Source organism: Schistocerca cancellata, chromosome 3 (genome assembly GCF_023864275.1).
Source record: "Schistocerca cancellata isolate TAMUIC-IGC-003103 chromosome 3, iqSchCanc2.1, whole genome shotgun sequence".
NCBI classification, from domain to species: domain Eukaryota; kingdom Metazoa; phylum Arthropoda; class Insecta; order Orthoptera; family Acrididae; genus Schistocerca; species Schistocerca cancellata.
Genome location: NC_064628.1, coordinates 285874859 through 285902399, shown reverse-complemented (window position 1 = coordinate 285902399; position 27541 = coordinate 285874859). Strand labels below are relative to the sequence as shown.

Sequence of the window (27541 nt, the reverse complement as noted above, 5' to 3'; positions counted from 1 at the left end):
ACTCAGCCAAAATATGCCTTCTGAAATGTTGTGGGTTCACTGCAGATTTACTTGGCAAGAAAATCGAGAAGATTTTAAACAGATATGTTGTATTATTTATTCAATTGAAAATTTCGTAAACATCTCCAGACTAGGTAGATGTTTAATTGGCACTCATACATGCAATGCATGGGACAAAACATAAGTTACAAACCATTAACTGTTAGGGAAAAAAAAAATGGGATGAAATATAAATACGACTGATATAAAAATAAGATAGCAGTTGTGAAATGTGGTAAATACAGGCAAACATAAACAAAGGTGTTCATTTCTTCTCACACTGTCCAATGTGTAATCCCAAAACCCTGGATGAAGTTAGATGATGTGAAAGAACTGTGGGTGTATTAAATGATTCAAGTAGTGAAGTTAACAACTCGGCAAACAGTTGAGGTACATAAACAAGACTGAGAAAGCTGTAGCTTGAGCAGACAACTTTGGTGACTTGTATATCATTTATTCAAGCAAGTTCTCAGTAGTCCTTGTGAGACAGATTGGTGTCATATCTTTCCACTGCATAAAAATCAGAGATGGTATAATGTCTTCCTTTCCTTTGCTTGCTTATGATATGAACACTTTTGCAGTTATGTAATTAAAATATGTGCTCTTCTAGCAATGAACACTGCTACTATAATACTTCTATAACATTATCATAAACATAGAAATTTCATGAAGTTCATAATAAAGTTATGTGAAAATGATGTACTCATCTGTGTAATTGTTCATGATACGAAGCTCATTTCTTTATTGTCTGTGGGTGAAAAACAGATACAGATTTTTCTAATTCCTAGTACAGAAACTTTTCTTCAGTCTTAATATTTACTGGTTTATTTCACATTATTGATTCTTAATACCATTCCAACACTCCACAAAGAGAACTTTTTTTCATGATAACAACATCTATGTTATAACTAATTTTCTTAGCACAAGATTAATTCACAGAAATATGCATTTTATTATTATTATTATTATTATTATTATTATTATTATTATTATTATTATTATGTTGTGTACCAGTTTTTATAGATATAAAATTTTAGAAAGTGCACCAGTACATAACATAAAGATGTGGAAAACATGAATTATATAATTTATTGCTGAAATTTATTTAAGGGGAGTACGTACGTCCTATACCCACAGTGTTAAATTTGCAATATTGATGACCCATTATCTCAGAACCTGTGACAGATAGAGATCTGAAATTTTGGGGATGTATAGTATCACTCCTTTTCTGATTACTGAACCAGAATCAAAATGTACAGGGAAATAATTAGCTAGTTAGGATTTTTTAAAAATGTTGTTCAATATTTTCTTTTAAAAGTCCACTTTTTCTTCCATAAGTAAAAAACCGTTAGAGGTAGAGATGTTTTGGGAGGTTCAGTAGCTGTAGTATACTAAGTGGTAACATAGTGTAAAATTAGAGATATGTATCTGCAATAGTTCCTGGGATAATGGGTCAAATAATTTTAAAAATGTTAATTCTGGCAAATCAAGTTCAAACATTTTATTTGATATTAACTTACACATGGAGGCATGCCAGCTTCTAGAAACAGCCAGGCCTATAATCAGCATTATCTGGATCCTGTTCTTGACTATCCTGCAAACCTAGAAGCTTCCTTCTTTTCCTGCCTCTTGCTTCATTAGTCATTTCCTCTACTGCATGCTGGGCTTTCATGATCACAAGTCGATCCATTCGCTGAAAGGCTTACAGTGTGTTGGCACCTGGAGTGATACCAAGTTCCTCTAGTACCCCAATTCTTCCCTTTACACCATCATTAAACGTTATCACGGCATCACAAACACCCAAGCTTAGAGTTTTTCTTCCTACAAAGACATTTTTTGGTTGTTGTTGTTGTTGTTGTTGTGGTCTTCAGTCCTGAGACTGGTTTGATGCAGCTCTCCATGCTACTCTATCCTGTGCAAGCTTCTTCATCTCCCCAGTACCTACTGCAACCTACATCCTTCTGAATCTGCTTAGTGTATTCATCTCTTGGTCTCCCCCTACGATTTTTACCCTCCACGCTGCCCTCCAATACTAAATTGGTGATCCCTTGATGCCTCAGAACATGTCCTACCAACCGATCCCTTCTTCTTGTCAAGTTGTGCCACAAACTTCTGTTCTCCCCAATCCTATTCAATACTTCCTCATTAGTTATGTGATCTACCCATCTAATCTTCAGCATTCTTCTGTAGCACCACATTTCGAAAGCTTCTATTCTCTTCTTGTCCAAACTACTTACCGTCCATGTTTCACTTCCATACATGGCTACACTCCATACAAATACTTTCAGAAATGACTTCCTGACACTTAAATCTATAATCGATGTTAACAAATTTCTCTTCTTCAGAAACGCTTTCCTTGCCATTGCCAGTATACATTTTATATCCTCTCTACTTCAACCATCATCAGTTATTTTGCTCCACAAATAGCAAAACTCCTTTACTACTTTAAGTGTCTCATTTCCTAATCTAATACCCTCAGCATCACCCGACTTAATTCGACTACATTCCATTATCCTCATTTTGCTTTTGTTGATGTTCATCTTATATCCTCCCTTCAAGACACCATCCATTCCGTTCAACTGCTCTTCCAAGTCCTGTGCTGTCTCTGACAGAATTACAATGTCATCGGCGAACCTCAAAGTTTTTATTTCTTCTTCATGGATTTTAATACCTACTCCGAATTTTTCTTTTGTTTCCTTTACTGCTTGCTCAATATACAGATTGAATAACATCGGGGAGAGGCTACAACCCTGTCTTACTCCCATTCCCAACCGCTGCTTCCCTTTCATGTCCCTCGACTCTTATAACTGCCATCTGGTTTCTGTACAAATTGTAAATAGCCTTTTGCTCCCTGTATTTTACCCCTGCCACCTTTAGAATTTGAAAGAGAGTATTCCAGTCAACATTGTCAAAAGCTTTCTCTAAGTCTACAAATGCTAGAAACGTAGGTTTGCCTTTCCTTAATCTTTCTTCTAAGATAAGTCGTAAGGTCAGTATTGCCTCACGTGTTCCAGTATTTCTACGGAATCCAAACTGATCTTCCCCGAGGTCGGCTTCTACTAGTTTTTCCATTCCTCTGTAAAGAATTCGTGTTAGTATTTTGCAGCTGTGGCTTATTAAACTGATTGTTCGGTAATTTTCACATCTGTCAACACCTGCTTTCCTTGGGATTGGAATTATTATATTCTTCTTGAAGTCTGTGGGTATTTCACCTGTTTCATACATCTTGCTCACCAGATGGTAGAGTTTTGTCAGGACTAGCTCTCCCAAGGCCGTCAGTAGTTCCAATGGAATGTTGTCTACTCCGGGGGCCTTGTTTCGACTCAGGTCTTTCAGTGCTCTGTCAAACTCTTCACGCAGTATCGTATCTCCCATTTCATCTTCATCTACATCCTCTTCCATTTCCATAATATTGTCCTCAAGTACATCGCCCTTGTATAGACCCTGTGTATACTCCTTCCACCTTTCTGCTTTCCCTTCTTTGCTTAGAACTGGGTTTCCATCTGAGCTCTTGATGTTCATACAAGTGGTTCTCTTATCTCCAAAGGTCTCTTTAATTTTCCTGTAGGCAGTATCTATCTTACCCCTAGTGAGATAAGCCTCTACATCCTTACATTTGTCCTCTAGCCATCCCTGCTTAGCCATTTTGCACTTCCTGTCGATCTCATTTTTTAGACGTTTGTATTCCTTTTCGCCTGCTTCATTTACTGCATTTTTATATTTGCTCCTTTCATCAGTTAAATTCAATATTTCTTCTGTTACCCAAGGATTTCTACTAGCCCTCATCTTTTTACCTACTTGATCCTCTGCTGCTTCCACTATTTCATCCCTCAAAGCTACCCATGCCTCTTCTACTGTATTTCTTTTCCCCATTCCTGTCAATTGTTCCCTTATGCTCTCCCTGAAACTCTGTACAACCTCTGGTTCTTTCAGTTTATCCAGGTCCCATCTCCTTAAATTCCCACCTTTTTGCAGTTTCTTCAGTTTTAATCTACAGGTCATAACCAATAGATTGTGATCAGAGTCTACATCTGCCCCTGGAAATGTCTTACAATTTAAAACCTGGTTCCTAAATCTCTGTCTTACCATTATATAATCTATCTGATACCTTTTAGTATATCCAGGGTTCTTCCATGTATACAACCTTCTATCATGATTCTTAAACCAAGTGTTAGCTATGATTAAGTTGTGCTCTGTGCAAAATTCTACCAGGCGGCTTCCTCTTTCATTTCTTAGCCCCAATCCATATTCACCTACTACGTTTCCTTCTCTCCCTTTTCCTACACTCGAATTCCAGTCACCCATGACTATTAAATTTTGGTCTCCCTTCACTATCTGAATAATTTCTTTTATTTCATCATACATTTCTTCAATTTCTTCGTCATCTGCAGAGCTAGTTGGCATATAAACTTGTACTACTGTAGTAGGTGTGGGCTTCGTATCTATCTTGGCCACAATAATGCATTCACTATGCTGTTTGTAGTAGCTTACCTGCATTCCTATTTTCCTATTCATTATTAAACCTACTCCTGCATTACCCCTATTTGACTTTGTGTTTATAACCCTGTAATCACCTGACCAGAAGTCTTGTTCCTCCTGCCACCGATCTTCACTAATTCCCACTATATCTAACTTTAACCTATCCATTTCCCTTTTTAAATTTTCTAACCTACCTGCCCGATTAAGGGATCTGACATTCCACGCTCTGATCCGTAGAACGCCAGTTTTCTTTCTCCTGATAACGACATCCTCTTGAGTAGTCCCCGCCCGGAGATCCGAATGGGGGACTATCTTACCTCCGGAATATTTTACCCAAGAGGACGCCATCATCATTTAACCATACAGTAAAGCTGCATGCCCTCGGGAAAAATTACGGCCGTAGTTTCCCCTTGCTTTCAGCCGTTCGTCCAAATTACATTATTGAAAGATTCATTCGGGTTTTGTGTTTGACCATGGAGACATTTGGAACGGAGGTCAGGATGAGATAATTCTCTATATATTGGTTTAATAGCTTCCATCACTGCAGATGGTATGCTATTTTTGTGCCTAAATTGTTCCTCGCTACCTGCTGCCTGAGCTTTGCAGTACTTGCACCATGAATCAAAACCAGGTGGACAAAGACCATGTATAGGTGTATCATCAGTGGAAGATTTGTGGAAGAATGTAGCCCACACTGCTCGTTTCATCCCTAGTTGGTCATGTGTATTGTTTCTTATTGCCATTCCATAATAATGCTGGAGTTCATCAATGTTTTTGTCTGTAAGTCTTCCTTTACCATTTAGAGTCTTTCCATCTGATAACTTCTCTTTTCCTTTTGTCTGCTTCAGTTTTCGGAGCCGTGTTCCCATCCGTTTTTGAACGTGGCCCACACATTCAATCTTAACAATCTGCTTATTACCATAAGGTTGGCTTTCCACTACTGATTTGTAAGCTTCCGAATCACCGTCCCCCAAGTACTCAGTGTAACACACACCTCTCTCCTGTTGTGAACGTCTGAACATAGAAACAACTGCAGTAGCCTTTATGGCTTTCTCTTGTTTCATCAACTGATTTACACTGATGACAGTATTTAGTTAGCACTTCAATGTCTAAAACTTTACCTGTGTCAACACGAGTGACAGTTGCAACTGCATTTTTTTGATGTGTGACCTCTCTTCTGCCATGTGCCATCAACTGCCACAGATACATCTGTTGTGTTATTTGATTCTACTGCTTCTTTAGCAGCAGCTTTCATAGAAGCAACAGCAACAGATGTGACACATTCACCAATTACTTCTGTGTACTTACTTGATCTGGTTGGTGGGTTTGGCAAGTTCAGCCTTGCACATAATACTTCAGCTGCAGCAATCCTTTCCCAATGCACCTCATTCCATACAGGAATCTAACATTGCTCTCAAACAAGTCATACTTGCACTTTTCAGAAGTCCAAAATGATGTCGAGAGCCTGCAAACTTCACAGCATCTTGCAAAACTTGTCCTAACACACTCAAATCTAAAAGAACATAACCTAAACTATTTTGATCTTTGTCAGTGAATAAATCCTCATGGTCCCAAAGTTTCCTCTTCGAAGCACTAGTAGGCGTGTCCTTATCACAGGTCTGTGAAAAATCTATTTCAGGATCAACACTGGATTCAGATTGTGTGATATGCTGATTTCCATGGAAACGTCACTTCTTAAAACAATCCTATCTTTTCGTCATGTTGAAAAGAGGTATAAGAGCATATAATAAACCACCAAACCACTATGTTTTCAGTTCAAAACTTATGAAACATGACAACCACAAAGTAAATAAACAAAATCATGTGCCATACCGCCATTTCTGTTTACACAGTGCATCCAACCTCTTAACATGAACATTAACATGATTTCAAGGAATAAATGGCTGAAAACCACAGCCTTATAGATTGAATAGTTCAAGAGATACAGGTACTTAGGCAAGCCAGTGCAGAACGACCGGATAATTTTACACACGCACGATTAACTTTGAAATGATAAAAACTACACTTCCAATTGGAATTTTTCAACAGATAATGCATCAAATTATTCAGGAGAGATCAAATATTAATAAGAGATAATAATCCGAAAATGTCCCTTTTTGACCAATTCCGCCATACGTACTCCCCTTAAAACATTACTGAAAATAATGTGGTGTCACAAATTTTTATAATTTCCAGAAGTTCCCATTATTCTTGGTTTAAGTGGTCATCAGTATTCAAATGTGTGAAGTCTGCAATGCTAACCATGAGACTGTACAGGGTATGTCTTCCTAAAATTAAGGATATGGCTGACATCTTGAATTTATGAAGCAATCCAGCACCAGGGATCACATTAAAAAGGAAGAGGGGAAACTTGGGCAGACATGCTGGAAAGATATGTGAAATTCTGGATGTAAGAGGGTTGAAAAATGTAGAAAGTACGCTAAAGTGCCAAAGAAAATTGGATAGCCATGCATATTTAAATACAGAGATACGTAAACAGGCAGAATATTTGGCACTGCAGTTGGCAATGCCTATATAAGACAACAAGTGTCTGGTGCAATTGTTAGATCAGTTACTGCTGCTGCAATGGCAAATTATCAAGATTTGAATGAGTTGGAACGTGGTGTTATAGTTCGCGCCCAAGCGATGGGATACGGCATCTCCGAGGTAGCTATGAAGTGGAGATTTTCCCATACGACCATTTCATGAATGTACCGTGAATATCAGGAATCCGGTAAAATATCAAATCTCTGACTTCGCATGGCCGGAAAAAGCTTCTGCAAGAACAGGACCAACAACGACTGAAGAGAATTGTTCAACGTAACAGATGTGCAACTCTTCCGCAAATTACTGCAGATTTTAATGCTGGACCATCAACAAGTGTCAGCACATGAACCATTCAATGAAACATAATCAATATGGGCTTTTGGTCAATGGCCCACTCGTGTACCCTTGATCGTTATTGAACATACTGTCATGCATGCTACAAGCTGTTCAGAAGAGATCTCCACCAGCTCATGCTCTTATGGATTTATGGACAGCACTGCAGGATTCATGTTGTCAATTCCCTCCAGCACTACTTCAGACATTATTAAAGTTCATGCCACGTCCTGTTGAGATACTCTGGCATTCTCGTGGGGGCCCTATATGATATTAGGCAGGTGTACCAGTTTCTTTGGCTCTTCAGTGTATTTGCTTAACATACTTGGGTGATGCAACCTGGCTTCATAGCAGATAGTGACTTAAATGTAGCTCCTGCTTGTTTCCCATAATTTAGTATCATAGAGGTTTTTGTGAGGATAATGAGTGAGGAGCAGACAAAATGGACAACTTAGTTCAGGTTTAATGAAACAAGGCTCTTGTTTGCTGATAGCTGAATACAATGAAACTGAATACAATGATATTTACATTGAAGTTGCTGCAAACACTGTCACCCTTGAACTTTGTCATTCCTGCTGTGCAGTTGGTGTGGATGATTATTATTATTGTTATTGTTATTATTAATTCCCCCCACCCACCTCTCTCTGCATCTCCTTCACCCCCCCCCCCCCCCCGCTCTCTCTCTCTCTTTCCACATGCTCATGCCACCTCTGCATATTCCACGTACCTCCTCTATCCCCCCCCCCTTTTCCCTCTCTCTGTCCATCTCCTCCTCCTCTCTTTTTCTAGCCACCTCTCTCTCTCCATTTCCTCTATCCTTTTCCACCTCTCCCCAGTCAGGCCCTTCTGCAAGAGTAGCCCCTGCAAAATGGGGCGGAAAAACAGGCCTGCACAACTACAACACAACACCCCTCTTGTGCAGGGCAGCCTATATGACAAGGACTGAAGAAACAAAGTTTTGCTCACATTTCTGCTCCTATGGGAGCTAGGTGGTTATAAACCCCACAGTGTTGCAGTGTTGATACTCGTGATGTTTGCTGTTTGTGAGACAATCTCTCTCTCTCTCTCTCTCTCTCTCTCTCTCTGTGTGTGTGTGTGTGTGTGTGTGTGTGTGTGTGTGTGTGTGTGTGTTTTCGTACAGTAAGATAGACTAGCCACTTTCTGAAGGAGCATTTATTTAGTGAAACACTGTCTGCAGGTTCTGTAACTTACTGCTGGAATAGTGTTGTATGTATTCATTTTTAGATATTGCCAGACTGAATTTTTTTTTCCAGGTTTGCTCCATGTGAATTCAGTGCTGTGCAGCCAGTTGCTGTGAAAATCAAGCGGCCAGCATTTGCAGATGTGGCACCCACATTGCTGTCATCTTCCACATGGGCAGATCTCTTCTGGTTTCTCTTTACGCCTTACACAATGTATACACTCATGTTAGTATGCAGCTTCAAGTGATGACATATACAGGGTGACAATTATTGAACTGTATGAAAAAAATGTAAATTATTTACAAACTACAGGGTGCATACACTTTATTCCACATGTAAACATCACTACAGATATTTAAGGCTAATTTATGCCATGTTTTATATGCCTGCCATCATTAGCAAGGATGTGGCACAGACGAATAGCGAAATTCTGCAATACCCGCTGAAGTGTCGGAACTTCGATGCTGTCAGTGGTCTCCTGAAGGGCTGTTTTCAGCTGAACAATGGCTTTGTGGTTCTTGCAGTACATCTTATTTTTCATATAGTCCCACAAAAGTAATCACATGTGTTCAGATCCAGAGAATGTGGCGGCCGGTCGAGGCCCATGCCAGTGGCCCCGGGTACCGCAGAGCCAGAATGTGTTCCCCAAAGTGCTCCTCCAGGACATCAAACACTCTCCTGCTTTGATGGGGTCGAGCTCCATCTTGCGTGAACCACATCTTGTCAAAATTAGGTCACTTTGGATAATGGGGATGAAATCATCTTCCAGAACCTTCACATACCTTTTGCTAGTTACTGTGCCATCAAGGAATATCGCACCGATTATTCTGTTACTGGACATTGCACACCACAGTTACCCGTTGAGGGTGAAGAGACTTCTCAGTCACGAAATGAGGATTCTCAGTCTCCCAAATGTGCTAATTTGGCTGACAGACAAACTCATCCAAATGAAAGTGGGCCTAGTAATTTCCAGCATGCCCCATTGCCAACCATGCAGTTTGAATGTCCTAACGCAAACCATTCAATGGTTATGGCAATTTTATTTCATATAGTTCAATAATTGTCACCCTGTATGTTGTATTACCTTATGTACACATTTTATTGTTTTATTTAAATTCACACTTTGTACTTGCAAAAAAGGAATACATATAATCAGTTAGGGAAAAGGACAAGTAAGTCTTCCTTGTTAACAAGTTATCCTTTAATCTTTATTGGTAGTATATGATACTGGATAACGATTAAGTGATGATAATTCAGGTAGATCACTTACCATTAAGAATATTGATACAAGAGATTTTATTGGTAAAATTCAGATACTGCTGTTTGTGGAAATATTTGACAAGAAAACATTGCAGTCAGAAGCTACGAAAGCTCTAATAATACGACTGATTCTGTCAGTTTTCCTTTTTTTTTTTGTTTTTTCCAGAGTTGTTGAACTTGGTTTCGAACTTCAGATATAAGTGAAAATATAAGAAAGAAGTCAATCAGTTGGAAGTAGCTTTCACTAGACTTATTTTAAGCTTTTGTTTATCTCATTTAGTGGGAAAACTGATATCATCAATGTAATTTATATTGTCACAATTATTTGTTTGATAAGCAAGATGGAACTATCTTTGTACTTATGATTTCCTAAAATAATTCATGCTTGAAGGATCAGTGTATTGCATTTCTGTGTCTTTGTAAAGAAAAGAAGAGAAGGGGAACTATAGGATTGAAACTCCATGAAGCAGCCAAGTAATATCTCATTGCAAAGAGTACTCTTGCCCTGCAGGACAGTGCATGGCTTCTAAGGCAGAAATCAAAAGAATGAGAAAACACCATCATGGAGAGCAATTTTGTACTATACGTAACTTTGGTATAGAGCATCCTTATCGAACTGTGTATACAAGTCCTTGGGAAATCCAGTATAAGTTAAAAACTTTAACTGTTCATAGTACACAAATAAACATAAGTCCTGAGGCCAGTTTTTATGTACTACTTTTGTAGAGAAAGTTGCGACTGCACCATGACAGTCCTCATCTGCTGCTAACCGGAGCTACTTGGCAGGAACTGGCTAGAGCTGTAGTCAGGCGATCTCATGTCCAGGTGATTGATGATGCCAGTGATGCCTCAGCTCAGGGGGCATGGCAGTCATGTGGCCAGTGGTTGGGTAGTGCTGATCACTGTCACTGCGAAACCTATAATGCCAACCTCTGCACACAGAACGATTACCCCCCTGTGAGGTATCAACTGGCTATGATACCGCACTCCAAGAAAATTCTAATTAATTATAGTAACTACATTCAGTTCCCATCAAGTCATTCTGATACAGTCTCTTCATTATGTTGGCAATCAGTCCATCTGAATGGTGACTGATGTAATGAATTGATTTTGATTTGCTTATTTCTGTAGACTTTGTTCCACAGTTCACATTGCAGACTGAAGCTGCTACTAGATTGCTTGTACGTTATGCTAACTTCACTCTCTCATTAATAGCAGTCTGCTTACATGATATTAGCGTATCTTTGTTTATAGTTAAAATATGTCTTAGTTATTTAATATATTTATATGAATATATGGGATTATCAGAGGAAAATAATGATATATGGTTATTGCTTTATTTTTATTAGGAACGTTCTATTTCTGTTACAAAAGTAGTGTATATGATTACAGATTCTGGATATAAAGATGTCCACAAGGAATTACTGCTAAGGTTTTTTCTTTAATTTTTTATTCCTGGTGTGTTAGTGACTCTTGTTACATCTGCTGCCACCTCCTTAAATGCATTTGCACTTGAGTGTATACCTCCTCCATGCAGCTAAAAACAGGATACAAAGTCTGTGTGTAAATGGTGTTATAGTTGTCTGCTTCATATTTCATTGGGAACTGTTAGCCATAAATGCCTTTGTGATCATAACGACACAGTATTGTTATAATGTTAATGTTCTTAAAGAGAGCCCTGCATGACTTTACATTTAAAAACATTTGCAGAACAAACATTTCATACATTCTTCTTTGAATGCTTGACAATATTTGTCTGCTTTGAATTTCTGATTGCTGGACAACACAGTGACAAAGATTTTAAGTGGAACACAGGCCAAACAGGAGTTTTAGAATCAGATCATCAATGTGCTGATTTCATTTTATTGTGATAATGACAAATTCTGGTGCAAAATATGTAGGCAAATGCGCACACATATTCGCACTTGCATACACACTTGATATTGCACTATGATCATTCTGAAATACTGATTGATACAGGTGGTAGTGAAGGAATGACCAGATAGAAATAATGGGACAGCTGAGAAAATAGTGGTTCTGCATGAGGAAGACCCATGCCCCTCTATGTGTACTGACTGCTAGTGTAAGGATTGTTTTAATCAAAGATATAAAAAGAAAAGCATCAATGTCCCACTTCAGTGTTAGTAGTTTTATAGTAGCACCTTATGTTGTTTGGCATTAAACAGATTGCATATGGAAACATTAGTTGCATGAATAACTGGCGTATAGAAATGGAAATTTTTAAAATCTAAATAACTCTTGCCACATGAGTGATGACCTTTGATAGTAACTATTCATACTTCTGTGTAAATTTCTTCCATTCAGAAAATCACTTGGTAATTATGTAATTGTCATATTAGGTGATGAATTGTATATCTTATTCAGATTTCTTCCTGTGATGAGGCGTGAAGAGGACGAGGATGACTCTGCCTTTGCCAAGCGCTTGCAGACAGAAATTGCAGCTGCACTAGGTCTTTCAGCCACAACTTGCACTGCAGCAGATAAGGTAAATGTTTGCCTGTGTTGGTTGTGATTGTAAATGAATACCAAAATCGTACATTAGAAAAATCAAACTAATTTATGTACTTTATAGATTACATAAAAGTTTTGTTCTGAAGTGAACCTATATAGTTGTTAACATTCTCTTGATATTTCACAAAATTGTCTTGTGAAATATTAGTATTTCATGAACTTCTAACATATTAGAAGTATAGATAAGTAAATATTTATGGCGAAGGGAAATATAATAAAGAGATGATGATGATGATGATAACAAATCTTTATTTGTACATGCAGTAGAACTTCAAATATACAGTCTCTGATTTTACGTTTTTTGCAATTCTACATCATAAATTCAAAGCCGCTGTGAAAAACTCGTGAGATAAATGCTAAAAATTCCATTTTTATGTTCCTTGCTAGTAACAATTACTCGATTCTCAGTTCTTACTTGATGTCTCACTTGACTTCATCCTGTTTTCTTCCTACTGACGTTTGATATGACAAAATGAGTTATAAGTGGCACAACAGACAGATGATTTGCACCATGGGTGCTGGCAGAGTTACGGGAATATTTTAGGCTGTTGTAGAGAGGGGAGACATGAGAGAGGAAATGCTGACGTAATCCACTATTGTCATTGCTAACACAACTTGCAACATTTAGCTTCACCGTGCAATGATGAGGGATTGAGTATATTTCACACTATTTTTTGCAGGAACTGGTGTAATCATAACATGGTGGTACTGTGAAGGTGACAAGGAATGATCTTTCAATCATTACAAGTTGTTTTTTATTGATATGTTAGTGACAGGAGAATCTCAGTTGTAGCCACCACTCTTCAGGGGAATATGTTTGTGCAAAATATTTGTGACAAGGAAGAATATGGCTCATAATTTCACTTCCAGCAATTTAAGCTGTTCTCTTTATGTTCCTTCCTAACCACATACTCAGAAATCAGCACATATTCATAAATAAACAGATAAATATATATTTCATCCTTCTTTCTCTAACCAAACAGTAATGTTTAACAACATTGAATATTGCAGAATATACTGTATTACGAAAGCAGTGAACGTGATAACAATGCTAAGTTGAAAAAATATATTGTCATGCACTGAGTTACAAATCTATAACCTCTTAAGTCATCTAATCATGGTGTTATTCATTACAGTACAGATTTTTTGTCAGGATTTAGTATTGTGCATTAATTATCATAAAATCTCTTGAAGCATTACATCATTAATTCTTTATTAATTGACTTTTAATAATAAGTGTGAGGTATTTGTGATATACTTTCGATATGCCATTGCTTTGAAATGGCATACTGCGCACATATCACACACTATGAAAGAAATGAGTGATTGAAATACACAAAGTTCATGCAGGGGTTGTTCACGAGCGCTCGCAAAAGTTTACAGTCAAAAGCCCACTAGTGACGTCACAACTGCAAAAAGTGGTTTGAAGTTGCGTTCAAAATGCCACTGGAAACATGTTTGTATTGGAAACATTATTTCCTTCATTGTTTCTTGTCTCTGTTTCTGTCTTCACTTACAGTAAACATTTCTCAGTGTATTCGCATCGTCTGCAATGCTATTTATTGCATTGTTTTCGTGTTATCTGCCACACCATGTCTAGAGATGAGGAAACCGTAATATGTGCTGCTTGCTGCATTATTAATATTCGAAGGTTCACGCAAACACAATGAAAGACATTGTCCTCATTTGTTCGTTATGTATTTATTTATGTGACTTGTGATCTGAAACCCATTAGCATATCTCATTGTTTCGTAGTTTTTCAGAAAAAGGTTGCATTTGTCAGAGAATTTGTAATTGGTTTTGAAATTACTACATTATTTTGTTGGAGAGTTTGTACAGTAGTTGGTACTGGTTGATAAAATTGTATTAGTTGTTGTAAGAAATAGATTTGTTGGTATGCATATAATCGTTGACTTTGGTGACGGAAAACATACTATAAAACAACTGGTGGGGAAAAACTTGCTACATATAGGAACTGTATATAGAAGACAGCTTTAGAGTCTGTAATTTCACGTGGATATCATCTAATGATGATGAATTTAGTTTCACATTTTCTTAAAAAAAAGATAGAATTTAAGGAAAGCAATTTCAACCAGATACGCTGTTGGTCTTAGTGTTTTGTCAGTAGGAGATTCATTCCAGAGCCTTGAGTACTTATTTCATGTTTTGGAGCAAGATATGACAAATGACCTTATTTTGTTTTCTCAGTATTCTACCAAATGTAGCAGCAGTGTTCTGCAGAGTGTCTTGTTTTATTGCTGTTCTTGTACTGCTTGCTTCATATATTTCACAAACAGCCCGTCAGCTTGGTTCAATGGTAAAAACTTGACAGTCTGCTGCCTCGTCCACTGCAATTTTTCTTTCCCCAGGAAAACTTAATACAGCAAGATCTATACTGACTAGGGATGGATGTTTCCATGTTTTGAAAGATGTTTCCTTGTTTCAAAAACATGTTTCAACTTATATATATGCAGCTTGAAGTCTACTCGGCCCAATTAAACTGCCATTGGCTACAGAAGGAAAACACACACCACCCTATGTTAGATTCTGATGCCTTTCACTGTATTCACAATTTTCAGTTTAATTCACAATGTTCATAAATTTTTGCTTCTTCCTGGTTGAACATGAAGGAAAGATGTCTCAAAGAAGCATGGTTTGAGGTATAATTGGTTGTCGTAGCACATCGTAAAATAGCTCGGTTACTTTGTATCCAGATAACAATTTCAGTAAAGAGAGTTTTTGTTTGCTGTTACAAATCTGTGATTTTACCCCAAATTATTGTATAAGCATTTTATTGTACATTTAATTCTCATCATTGAGACAGATTTTATGCATTTGTTTTTTCTCGTATTTTGGTGGTTTTAACATCTCCTTTGATTCTGCAATTTTCTCAGTTTTACAATTTTGAAGTCAGGACCTGACAAAAATTTAAAATAGGGGTTCCACTGTAATAATTTCAGTCTTGAACATTATTTTTGTACATTTACGTTATCATGCCATAAATATAACAAATACATCTAAGTAGCACATCTATATGATGGATCTATAAAAACTAAATGTTACAGAATTGTTTTCCAGCTACAAGTACTGTGATCTATAGCTTTCTTATTACTCAGCATCCTATGGTAATCGCACTAGGTTCACGTTTTTTAGTTATGAACATCTCACTTCATTACACTTATTTCTTGATCCTCTTTTTACAGTCATAATTGTCGTAAGAACATACAATGAGCACATAGTCAGTAAATTATACTTGATGAAGTAATCCTTACAGAATTGGCATTTGCTGTTATTAGCAATTATTCTAACTGCCCTCTTCTGAAGCATGAATATCCTATCAGTGTAGACTTCATATAATTAAAGATGTACACACAGGAAGCAGCTACGTGGGTAGCACAGGTTGTGTGGAGGGGACTGGGTGGCTTTTTAGGTTAAAGCGTCTCGGGGAAACTACAGATATGTTATCAGTCTACATCTACATCTACATGGATACTCTGCAAATCACATTTAAGTGTCAGGCAGAGGGCTCATTGAACCACCTACACAGTTCTCTATTATTCCAATCTTGTATAGTTTGTGGAAAGAACGAACACCTATATCTTTCCGTACGAGCTCTGATTTTTCTTATTTTATCGTGGTGATCGTTTCTCCCTATGTAAGTCGGTGTCAACAAAATATTTTTGCATTCGGAGGAGAAAGTTGGTGATTGGAATTTCATGAGAAGATTCCGTCACAATGAAAAATGCCTTTCTTTTAATGATGTCCAGCCCAAATCCTGTATAATTTCAGTGACCCTCTCCCCCATATTTCGCAATAATACAAAATGTGGTGCCCTCCTTTGAACTTTGTAGGTGAACTCAGTCAGTCTTCTCTGGTAAGGATCCCACACCACGCAGCAGTACTGTAAAAGAGGATGGACAAGTGTGGTGTGGGTAGTCTCCTTAGTAGACCTGTTACATTTTCTAAGTGTCCTGCCAATAAAACGCAGTCTTTGGTTAGCCTTCCCCACAACATTTTTTGTGTGTTCCTTCCAGCTTAAGTTGTTCATAATTGTAATTTCTAGGTATTTAGTTGAATTTAGGGTCTTTAGATTTGACTGATTTATCGTGTAACCGAAGTTAAACGATTTCCTTTTAGCACTCATGTGGATGACCTCACACTTCGTTATTTAGGGTCAACTGCAAATTTTCGCACCATTCAGGTATCTTTTCTGAATTGTTTTGCAATTTGTTTTGATCTTCTGTTGACTTTATTAGTTGATAAACAACAGTGTCATCTGCAAACAACCTAAGACGGCTGCTCAGATTGTTTCCCAAATCATTTATACAGATAAGGAACAGCAAATGGCCTATAACACTACCTTGGGGAACACCAGAAATCACCTTTGTTTAACTCAATGATGCTCTGTCAGTTACTACGAACTGTGACTTCTCTGACAGGAAATCACAAATCCAGTCACATAACTGAGATGATATTCCATTAGTAAGCAATTTCACTACAAGGTGCTTGTGTGGTACAGTGTCAAAAGCCCTCCTGAAATCCATAAATATGGAATCAATCTGAAATCCCTTGTCAGTAGCACTCAACACTTGATGCGAATGAGGAGCTAGTTGCAGGCAATTCATAATGTTCGAACACAATATATGTTCCAAAATCCTGCTGTATGTTGATGTTAATGATATGGGCCTGTAATTAAGTGGATTACTCCTACTACTACTTTTTCTTGAATATTGGTGTGACCTGTGCAGCTTTCCAGTCTTTGGGTATGGATCTTTTGTCAGGCGAATGGTTGTATATGATTAAGTACAGACCTAATACATCACCATACTCTGAAAGGAACCTAATTGGTGTACTGTCTGGACCAGAAGCCTTGCTTTTATTAAGTGATTTAAGTTGCTTCACTACTCCGAGGATATTTACTTGTACGTTACTCATGTTGGCAGCTGTTCTTGACTTGAATTCGGGAATATTTACTTTGCCATCTTTTGTGAAGGCATTTTGGAAGGCTGTGTTTAGTAACTCCGCTTTGGCAGCATTGTATTCGATAGTATCTCCATTACTATAGTGCAGAGAAGGCATTGATTGTTTCTTGCCGGTAACGTACATCACATACAACCAGAATCTCTTTGTATTTTCTGCCAGATTTTGAGGCAAAGTTTCATTGTGGAAATTGTTATAAGCATCTTGCATTGAAGCCCGTGCTACATTTCGAGCTTCTGTAGAAAATCGCCAATCTTGGTGATTTTGCTTATGTTTAAATTTGGCATGTTTGTTTTGTTGTTTCTGCAACAGTGTTCTGACCTGTTTTGTGTACCAAGGAGGATCAGCTCCTTCGTTTGTTAATTTATTTAGTATCAATCTCCCTTTTGCTGCTAATACTACTTCTTTGAATTCAAGCCACATCTGGTCTTCGCTTATATTATTAATTAGGAAGAAGTGGAGATTGTCTCTCAGGAAGGTGTCAACTGAATTTTTATCTGCTTTTTTGAATAGGTATATTTTTCGTTTATTTTTGGAGGATTTGGGGGTTACAATATTCAGTATCACTATGACAACCCTGTGTTCATTAATCCCTGTACCTGTTTTGATGCTTGTTATTAACTCAGGATTATTTGTCTAAAAGGGTGCAGCACAAATGCAGGAATATATGCCGAGCAGCAATCTATATTGTAGTTGTAAATTGCCGTAGCTGAACTGGGAAAGAAGCAGAGCTCCTAGTGTTAACAGAAAGCAGTTGAAGCTTGAATCATTGCGGGTACAGAAAACTGGCTTAAGTTAGAATTAAGTTCAGTCGAAATTTTTACAGAAGACCTAATTGTGTTCAGAAAGGATAGATTAAATACAATTCGTGGTGAATCATTTATTGTCATCAGTAGTAGTTTACCTTGTGGTGAAATTGAAGTATTTAGACCCTGTGAATTTAAAAGTGTTGAGGTTATACATGACAACCAGAATAAACTAGTAGTTGGTTTATTTCACTGACCCCCTCACCCTGGTGCAGTTGCTGAACAATTCAAAGAAAACTTGTCTTTTTTCGAATGGGTACCCACTCGCACAATTATAGTTGGTGGCCACATCAATCTACCCTTTATATGTCAGGAAAAATATATGTATAAAGCTGGACTAGGCATAAAACGACATCCAAAATTGTACCGAAAGCTTTCTCAGAAAATTATTTTGAACAGTTAGTTCAAAAGCCCACTTTAAGTGTAAATGGTTGTGAAAACATACTTGACCTCTCAGCGACTAATAAGAGCAAATAGTGTGCACCATGGTGGATACAGGGATTAGTGGCCACCAGGCTGTTGCAGCAAGACTGAATACCATAACATCCAAACCCATCAAAAGTAAACACAAAGTACATCTATTTAAAAAAGCAGATAAAATTCACTTAACACCATTCTAAGAGACAGTTTTCACTTCATCCCATCTGAGTAAACATAGACCAGATGTGATTTGGATTCAAAGAAATAGTGTCAACAGCAATTGAGAGGTACATACCACATAAATTAGTAAGCCATGGTACTGAAACCCCATGGTGTATGAAATGGATCAGAACACTGCTGCAGAAGTAGCGAATAAAGCATACCAGCTTTAGAACAATGCAAAATCACCAAGATTGGCAATGTTTTACGGAAGCTTGGAATTTAGTGTGAATATCAGTGCAAGATGCTTTGAATAGTCTATCTGTAAGATAGAGGAAAGTTAGTTATTATTTGTGGGGACTTCAGTTTTGATTCATTGAAAGAGTGTAATAGGAAGAATGACCTGGAAGTCTTGCTCGGTTCTTTCAATTTGACATCTGTCATTAATTTTCCTACTCGGGTAGTAAAGGACAGCAGCACGTTGATAGATAACATTTTTATAGACCAAGATAGGTTTAAAAACATAAATTCTTGTCCTGTTGAGAATGGGCTTTCTGAGCATGATGCTCAGCTAGTTACAGTATATGACATAGCTCAGTTCAGTAATTCAAAACTACCCTTCAAAGTTGTGCATTCAATTAATGACTCAACAATTAGAAATTTCAGAGAAAATCTTCAGCAGTTAGACTGGCATGAGGTGTACAAGGAACCCGATGCTAATTTAAAATATAACTTATTTCATGATACACTTGTAAGAGAATTTGAAAACTGTTTCCTCAAGAAAGTAGTTAAATCTAATTATAAGAAACTATGCAAAAAACCTTGGCTTACTAAAGGAATAAAAATATCTTGTAACCACAAAAGGGAACTGTATCTAACAAGAAAGAGTGATGACCCAGAAACAGTCAAATATTATAAAAACTACTGTGCTACATTAAGAAAGGTTATTAAAAAGTCCAGAAGCATGTGCATCATGTCTGAGATTAATACCTCTGATAACAAAATCAAAACAATTTGGAATATTATTACAAGGGAGACAGGACAACCAAGAGTACAGGATGACACGGCATCACCATCAGAGCGAATGGAAACTTGATAAACAAGAAGCTGGAAGTTGAAAACATTTTGAATAATCATTTTTTAAATGTAGAGATAATAGGATCTAAATGTTTATTAGAAGAAGCAAGGCAGTTAATGGAAAAGGCCTTACCCACACCATTTGATACAATTGAAATTCCACCCATCTCTCCATCTGAAATTAGGAAGATAATAAACTCTCTCAAGAATAAAAGCTCACATGGGATTGATGACATTTCCAGCAGGATAATAAAAGCTTGTTCCCAAGAAATAAGTGGGATTTTTAGCCACATATGTAATAGCTCTCTGAAGCAGGGTATTTTCCCAGATAGACTGAAGTATGCCGTTGTTATACCACTGCATAAAAAAGGGGATACGTCTGATGTCAACAACTACCGCCCAATCTCTCTTCTGACTGCCTTATCCAAAATTCTTGAAAAAGTAATGTATTGTAGAGTAGCTTCACCCCTTTGTAAAAATAAAGTTTTAACAAAATGTCAGTTTGATTTCCAGAAGGGTTTTTCAACGGAAAATGCTATATATACTTTCACTAATGAAATATTAAATGCTCTGAGTAACCGGAAGTCACCCGTTGGGATTTTTTGTGATCTATCAAAGGCTTTTGATTGTGTAAATCATGGAATACTTCTAGATAAGCTCAAGTACTGTGGTATGAATGGGACAGTGCTCAAATGGTTTAAATCATACCTAACTGGAAGAGTGCAGAAAGTTGAAATAAACAGTTCACATAATATGCAAAAGACTGGTGATTTCTCAAACTGGGGAACAATCAAGAATGGGGTGCCGCAAGGTTCGGTCTTGGGTCCTCTGCTGTTCTTAATATATATTAATGACTTGCCATTCTATATTCACGAAGATGCAAAGCTGGTACTTTTTGCTGATGATACAAGTATAGCTATCACACCCGACAGACAAGAATTAAATGGTGAAATTGTAAACGATGTTTTTCAGAAAATCATGAAGTGGTTCTCTGCAAATGGGCTCTCATTAAACTTCGACAAAACACAGTATATACAGTCCCACACAGTAAATGGAATGACCCCCTTAATAAATATAGACTTTGATCAGAAATTGGTAGCTAAGGTAGAATATTCAAAATTTCTAGGTGTATGCATTGATGAGGAGTTGAACTGGAAAAATCACACTGAGGATCTGCTGAAACGTTTGAGTTCAACTACTTATGCTATTAGGGTCATTGCAAATTTTGGCGATATACATCTGAGTAAATTAGCTTACCACACCTATTTTCATTCTCTGCTTTCGTATGGCATCATATTCTGGGGTAACTCATCATTGAGTAAAAGAGTGTTCATTGCACAAAAGCATGTAATCAGAATAATTGCTGGAGCTCATCCAAGATCATCCTGCAGACATTTATTTAAAGAGCTAGAGATCTTCACTGTAGCCTCATAATATATATACTCACTTATGAAATTTGTTATTAACAATCCAAACGAATTCAAAAGTAATAGTAGTGTACATGGCTACAACACTAGGAGAAAGGATGATCTTCACTACTCAAGGTTAAATCTAACTTTGGCTCAGAAGGGGGTAAATTATGCTGCTACAAAAGTCTTTGGTCACTTACCTAATAGCATCAAAAGTCTGACAGATAGCCATATAGCATTTAAAAGGAAATTAAAAGAATTTCTTAATGGCAACTCCTTCTACTCATTAGATCCATAAAAAAATATATATTGATTGTCATGTAATATTTTGTCTGATGTAATATCTTGTATAGACACCTTTTATTAACCTGACACGTTCCACATCATTACGAAGTGTCGTATTCATGATCTATGGAACAAGTACTAATCTAATCTAATCTAATCTAATCTAATCTAATCTAATCTTTCCACATCAGAACTTTGTCTCGAAATCTGGCAGAAAACCTAGAGAGATTCTGGTTACATGTAAATTACACCACCAACAAGACACAATCAATACCTTCACTGTGTGATAAAAATGCTGATGTCACCAATGACAGCACTACTAAAACAGAATTATACCAACATGAGTAACTTAGAAGTAGGTATCCTCGGTGGAGTGAAGCAATTTAAATCACTTAATAAAAGCAAGTCTCCTGGACCAGATTGTATACTAGTTAGGTTCCTTTCAGAGTATGCTGATGATGCAATAGTTCCATACTTAACAATCATATACAGGCACTAGCTTATTGAAAGTTCAATACCTGAAGAGTGGAAAGTTACACAGGTCACACCAATACCCAAGAAAGGAAATACGAGTAATCCACTGAATTATAGATCCTTATCACTAACGTTGATTCGCAGTACGATTTTGAAACATATGCTGTATTTGAGCATCATGAATTATCGTGAAGAAAACAATTTAGTGACAAATAATCAGAATGCATTCAGAAAATATCATTATTGTGAGGTGTAGCAAGCTAGCTGCTCTTATGAAGTAATGAGTATTTATGAGGGTTGTCAAATCGCTTCCATATTTTTTAGATTTCTAGAAGGCTTTTGGCACCGTCCCTCACAAGTGTCTTCCAATCAAATTGTGTGCTTATGGAGTATTGCCACAGTTGTGTGACTGGATTCATAAGTCCCTGTCAAAAACTTCACAGTTGTAGTAATTGATGGAAAGTCATTTAGTAAAACAGGAGTAATATCTGATGTTCCCCAAGGAAGTTTTATAGGTCCTCTGCTGTTCCTAATCTACATAAACAGCATAGGAGACAATGTGAGCAGCCCCCTCAGAGTGTTTGAAGATGATTCTGTCATTTACCATCTTGTAAAGTCATCAGATGATCAAAACCAATTGCAAAACAATTTACAGAAGATATCCGCATGGTGCAAAAAGTGGCAATTGACTCCAAATAACAAAGAGTGTGAAGTCATCCACATGAATATTAAAACAAATCTGTTAAATTTCAGTTATGCAATAAATCACACAAACCTAAAGGTTGTAATAGAAGGAAACATTCCATGAAGGAAAAATATACCTAAAAACAAAGATGATGTGACTTACCAAATGAAAGTGCTGACAGGTCGACAGACACACAAACGAACACAAACATACACACAAAATTCAAGCTTTCGCAACAAACTGTTGCATCATCTGGAAAGAGGGAAGGAGAGGGAAAGACGAAAGGATGTGGGTTTTAAGGGAGAGGGTAAGGAGTCATTCCAGTCCCGGGAGCGGAAAGACTTACCTTATGGGGAAAAAAGGACGGGTATACACTCGCGCGCGCGCACACACACACATATCCATCCACACATACACAGACACAAGCAGACATATTTAAAGACAGAGTTTCAACCTAAAGGTTGTAAATTCAACTAAATACTTAGTGAATACAATTACAAATGACATAAATTGGAAAGACCATATAGATATCATCATGGATAAAGCAAACCGAAGACTGTGATTTATTGCCAGAACACTTAGAAAGTGCAACACGTCTATTAAAGAGACTGCTTACATCACACTTGTCAGGCCTCTTCTGTAGTATTGCTGTGTGGTGTAGGATCTACATCAGGTGGGGCTGGTGGAGCACTTGGGAAAAATTCAAGGAAGGGCAGCTCGTTTTGTATTTTCGAGAAATATGGGAGAATGTGCCACAGACACGATCTGTGAGTTGGGGTGGCAAACATTAAAACAAAATCGTTTTTCATTGTGGCAGGATCCTCTCATGAAATTTTAATTACTAATTTTCTCCACAAATTTCAAAAATATTCTTTTGGTGCCCACCTACCCAGGGAGAAGTTATCCAGATAAAATAACAATATTATGAAAAGAAATGTTGCTACTCACCATATAGCGGAGATGCTGAGTCGCAGATAGGCACAACAAAAAGACTATATGTGACTCAACGTCTCCGCTATATGGTGAGTAGCAACTTTCCTTCTCATAAAATTGTTACATTCCATCCTGGATTTTCCATGGTTTGATTTCATGATAAAATAAGAGATATAAGAGCTCGATTTTCCTGCCTGCTATTGGAGAGTGGAACGTTAGAGAAAGAGCTTGAAGGTGGTGTGATGAACACACTACCAGGCACTTAATTGTGAATTGCAGAGTAATTGTGTGGATATAGATGGAATGATTCCACAAACATGTAGTTTTAGGTGTATGTTAAAATGGTAGTACATTCATAATTACAGTGTCATTCATCAGTGAACAAGTTTGTCTGTGGAATGAATTTTAGATCCATCTGTACTCTCCTGAATTTACAATACATTCCTGCAATCAAGCATATACATGTGGTATGTCATCTTCTGAGGTGGCCTAGATGTTGTCACAACTCTTAAGGGCAGTTACCTTTAGTGCAGACTAATTCAGTGGGGGACATGTCTGGTGATTATGATTTTATGTAGCACACACACAAAAGTTTGTCTGTAAGCATTGTACCAGTTGGAGAACATGTTATTCTAACATGGAAAGGTAACTCTTTGAGGACAGATGTCTGTTGAGTTGTATCTGGCACTCTTCATTGTTCTCTCATTGTAGGTGGTAGTAATTTCAGGCTACACATCATGGGCCAAGAGATTATTCTGAATGTTGTTTAATATGCTTCTGGTTGATGCTACATGTAAGAGTCATCATTGGCGGTGCCAAGGCTGAAACTGCTCTCAACACTAAATTTTGTCATTTATCCCTCCAGCTGCATGACAAAATGGGTGCTATTTTGTATTTTTGTATGTTGTTGTTGATACATTGTTTTTATTTATATTTCATTTGATCTGGTCCATTGTAAATGTTTTGTGGAAGCCTGTGAGTAACTAAAATTGCACATTTTTTATTTATTGTAGTAAAGTCAACAAAACAAAGCAGATTGAAAATGGGAGTCATTTCCCAAAATGTGTTGTGTAAAATATGTATCTTGACTCCTAGCAAAAAAGTTACTTATAAACAAACCCAGTTCCATTTCAAATGCCAGCTTTCAGAACTGTCCTAATATCAATTCTGAATGTGGATGTTTAATGTTGTGACTCGGGTATCCATCAGTAAGGCTAATGAAAGGGATTATCAGTAAGGAATCTAATTCCGTGTTGGTAACCCCTCTTATTACCCTTACTGATTAGCTAAATGGTCAGTGTGTCTGCCTGTCATGAGGTGGAAGCAGGTTAAATTCCTGGTAATGTGAGAGACTTTTCCTTGGCTGGCTTGCATTGGGATGTACTCACCCTTGCTAGGCCTGTTGAGGACCACCTCCTTGAATGAGAAATTGCGACTCTAAGGCCTGAAAGCTGACAGTGACCGAGAGTGGTTTGCTGATCCCATTCCCAACCGTACTGCAGCCATATGACAGAGGATGGCAAAAAAAATGGCTCTGAGCACTATGGGACTTAAATGCTACAGTCATCAGTCCCCTAGAACTTAGAACTACTTAAACCTAACTAACCTAAGGACAGCACACAACACCCAGCCATCACGAGGCAGAGAAAATCCCTGACCCCGCCGGGAATCGAACCCAGGAACCCGGGCGTGGGAAGCGAGAACGCCACCGCACGACCACGAGATGCGGGCTAGGATGGCATGGTGGCTGGTTTGCGTTACTTGATCTTTAGGGCCTGTTTGCTGAGTTACTTTCTTTTTCCTCTGTTTAATGAAGGACAACCTTTGTATCAGAGAAGAAGCTTGATAGCTTGAAGAAATTGATAGCTTCTGAACCCTATATTGAAGTATTTGTTGCCAATGTTGTAGCATATTCCAAAAGTTTAGTCATTTTGATTCATCTTAGTGTCTCTAATGGTTTTTTTTCTTGAGGCAGACGTTATTTCATTATAAACATTAACAGCTTGTTGAGACTGAAATGCAAAGCTGTATCTTTAAAAGATTTGACAAAGTTTGCAGATACTGTGCATTGATGTTAGCTGCATTCTGACTTCGTACTTCTGATGCACAAGCTTCAGGTCTCTAAATTGTTATAACAAATGTTATGTATTATTTTTCTCACTACACAAAAAAATAAAAACAAAATATAGGAAAGCAATAAGAATTTATCAGTATAATAGGAGCACATGCAGTCATTAGAGAGCCAATGAAACTGTTTCTCCTTCATTTTTTGTACAATGATATTGAAAGCTATCACTTACATGATAAGAGGGAGTAGCAAATTTGACATAGATATATTTATTGAAATGTGAATTGGCAATTATAGGCTGGTCATAAAGCATTTATTAACATACAAAATTTCATTTATAGTTGGAACTGTAATGATGCAATGTTATAAAAGTATAAATATTAAATGTCTCCTTAGTTCCAGTAAAGCTTATGCTAGCAAGCTTAGAATATCACATAAAAGACTGGTAAAAATTGTAGCTTTTGTGTTACCGGAATGTATGCAGAGTTGCCATTAATCTTATAAACAGTTTCAAACAAGCATAGCTTACAGTGATTATATAGAGATGAAGAGTCTAGCACAGGATGGACAGTCATAAAGAGCCACATTAGACCAGCCTTGGGACTAAGGACGATGACAACAACAACAAACATACATATATGCAGCATTTTTTCACTGAAGCAATATGCCTTTTCTTTGGATAAGTGACGTGGGATGTAGTTTCACCAGGGTGATAATTTCATATTTATAGAACTTCAAGTATGTATCCATTATAGAGGGAGAAAATATCCATACTGGTGGCTCTCGAAGTGTGTCAAATGTTCTTGTCAGTAACAAGTTCAAAATTTGCAGTTGCTTCCTTTGCTTTAAATATTTTCGTCATTTAGGCTGCTTGCTTGGATGATACCTACACTGAAAAAATAAAGCATTTTGGACCTGCAGCCCTAAAATGGATTGCACATTTCATCAATAGTTTTGTCACTGTCTTTCACATTCCAAAACTCTGGAGGAAAGCCAAATTAGTAACCCTGCTAAAACTGGGGAAAGAACCTATAGATCTACAAAATTTCAGGGTTGTGCCACTTCCGTGTCATGTCTACAAGGCATTTGAAAGAATGGTTCTTGACAGAATTTGTGTCACAATAGGTACCAAAATCATACCAGAACAAGTAGGATTTATGCCTGATAAATTGTGTTGTGGACAAATAGTCAATCTCACCCAAATGTGGAGGATGACTTCATACAGAAGCAGATAACTAAAGTCACTTTCTAAGACCTCTGGGCTGCCTGTGATACTGTCAACCAACAACAGCTGTTCGTCAAGTTTTATTACAAGACTGAGTATTTCCTATTGATGAAATTAGTGGAATGGCTCATTATGAATAGATGTTTTTATGTGATGCTACCAGGGAGATATAGCCAATGGAGAAGGCAAAAGAATGGCCTATCCAAAGGCAGTGCCCTGTCACCAATTTTATGTAATTTCAATACAGTTGATCAGCCTATAAACAGTGAGACAAGACATTTTGTATACACAGTTGATACTATTGTGGCTGCACAAGGAAAATTTATTGCAGAAGTGCAAGGGAAACTGATGCAGACACTTGAAGATATACCTGACTACTATGGAGAGAATTTCTCTTAGCCAAATCTGTGTAAAACTCAATGTGTGCCTTCCTTCTTAGAAACAAAGATGCACATAGGCAATTGAAAGTGCTGTAGCAGGGTCTGGAGTTGAACCATAATGATTAGCTGAAATGTCTGAGTATCAGAGTTGACAGGACTGGCATTTAAGAAGCACTGTCAGAACATTAAAGGAAAAGTATGTGCAAGGGATATCATCATCCAGACTCAGCAGCAGGAAAAGGGGACCT

General features: G+C 37.5%; 1 protein-coding gene across 1 annotated transcript in view; it reads left to right on the top strand.

Annotated features, from left to right (window-relative positions):
• Nucleotides 1-27541, top strand: part of LOC126174958 (lipid droplet-regulating VLDL assembly factor AUP1-like) — an 86959-nt gene that overhangs the window by 35609 nt on the left and 23809 nt on the right. The window contains exons 5-6 of the mRNA XM_049921424.1: nt 8673-8825; nt 12246-12366. Coding sequence (XP_049777381.1) covers nt 8673-8825; nt 12246-12366 — 274 coding nt within the window. The remainder of the gene's footprint in view (nt 1-8672; nt 8826-12245; nt 12367-27541) is intronic.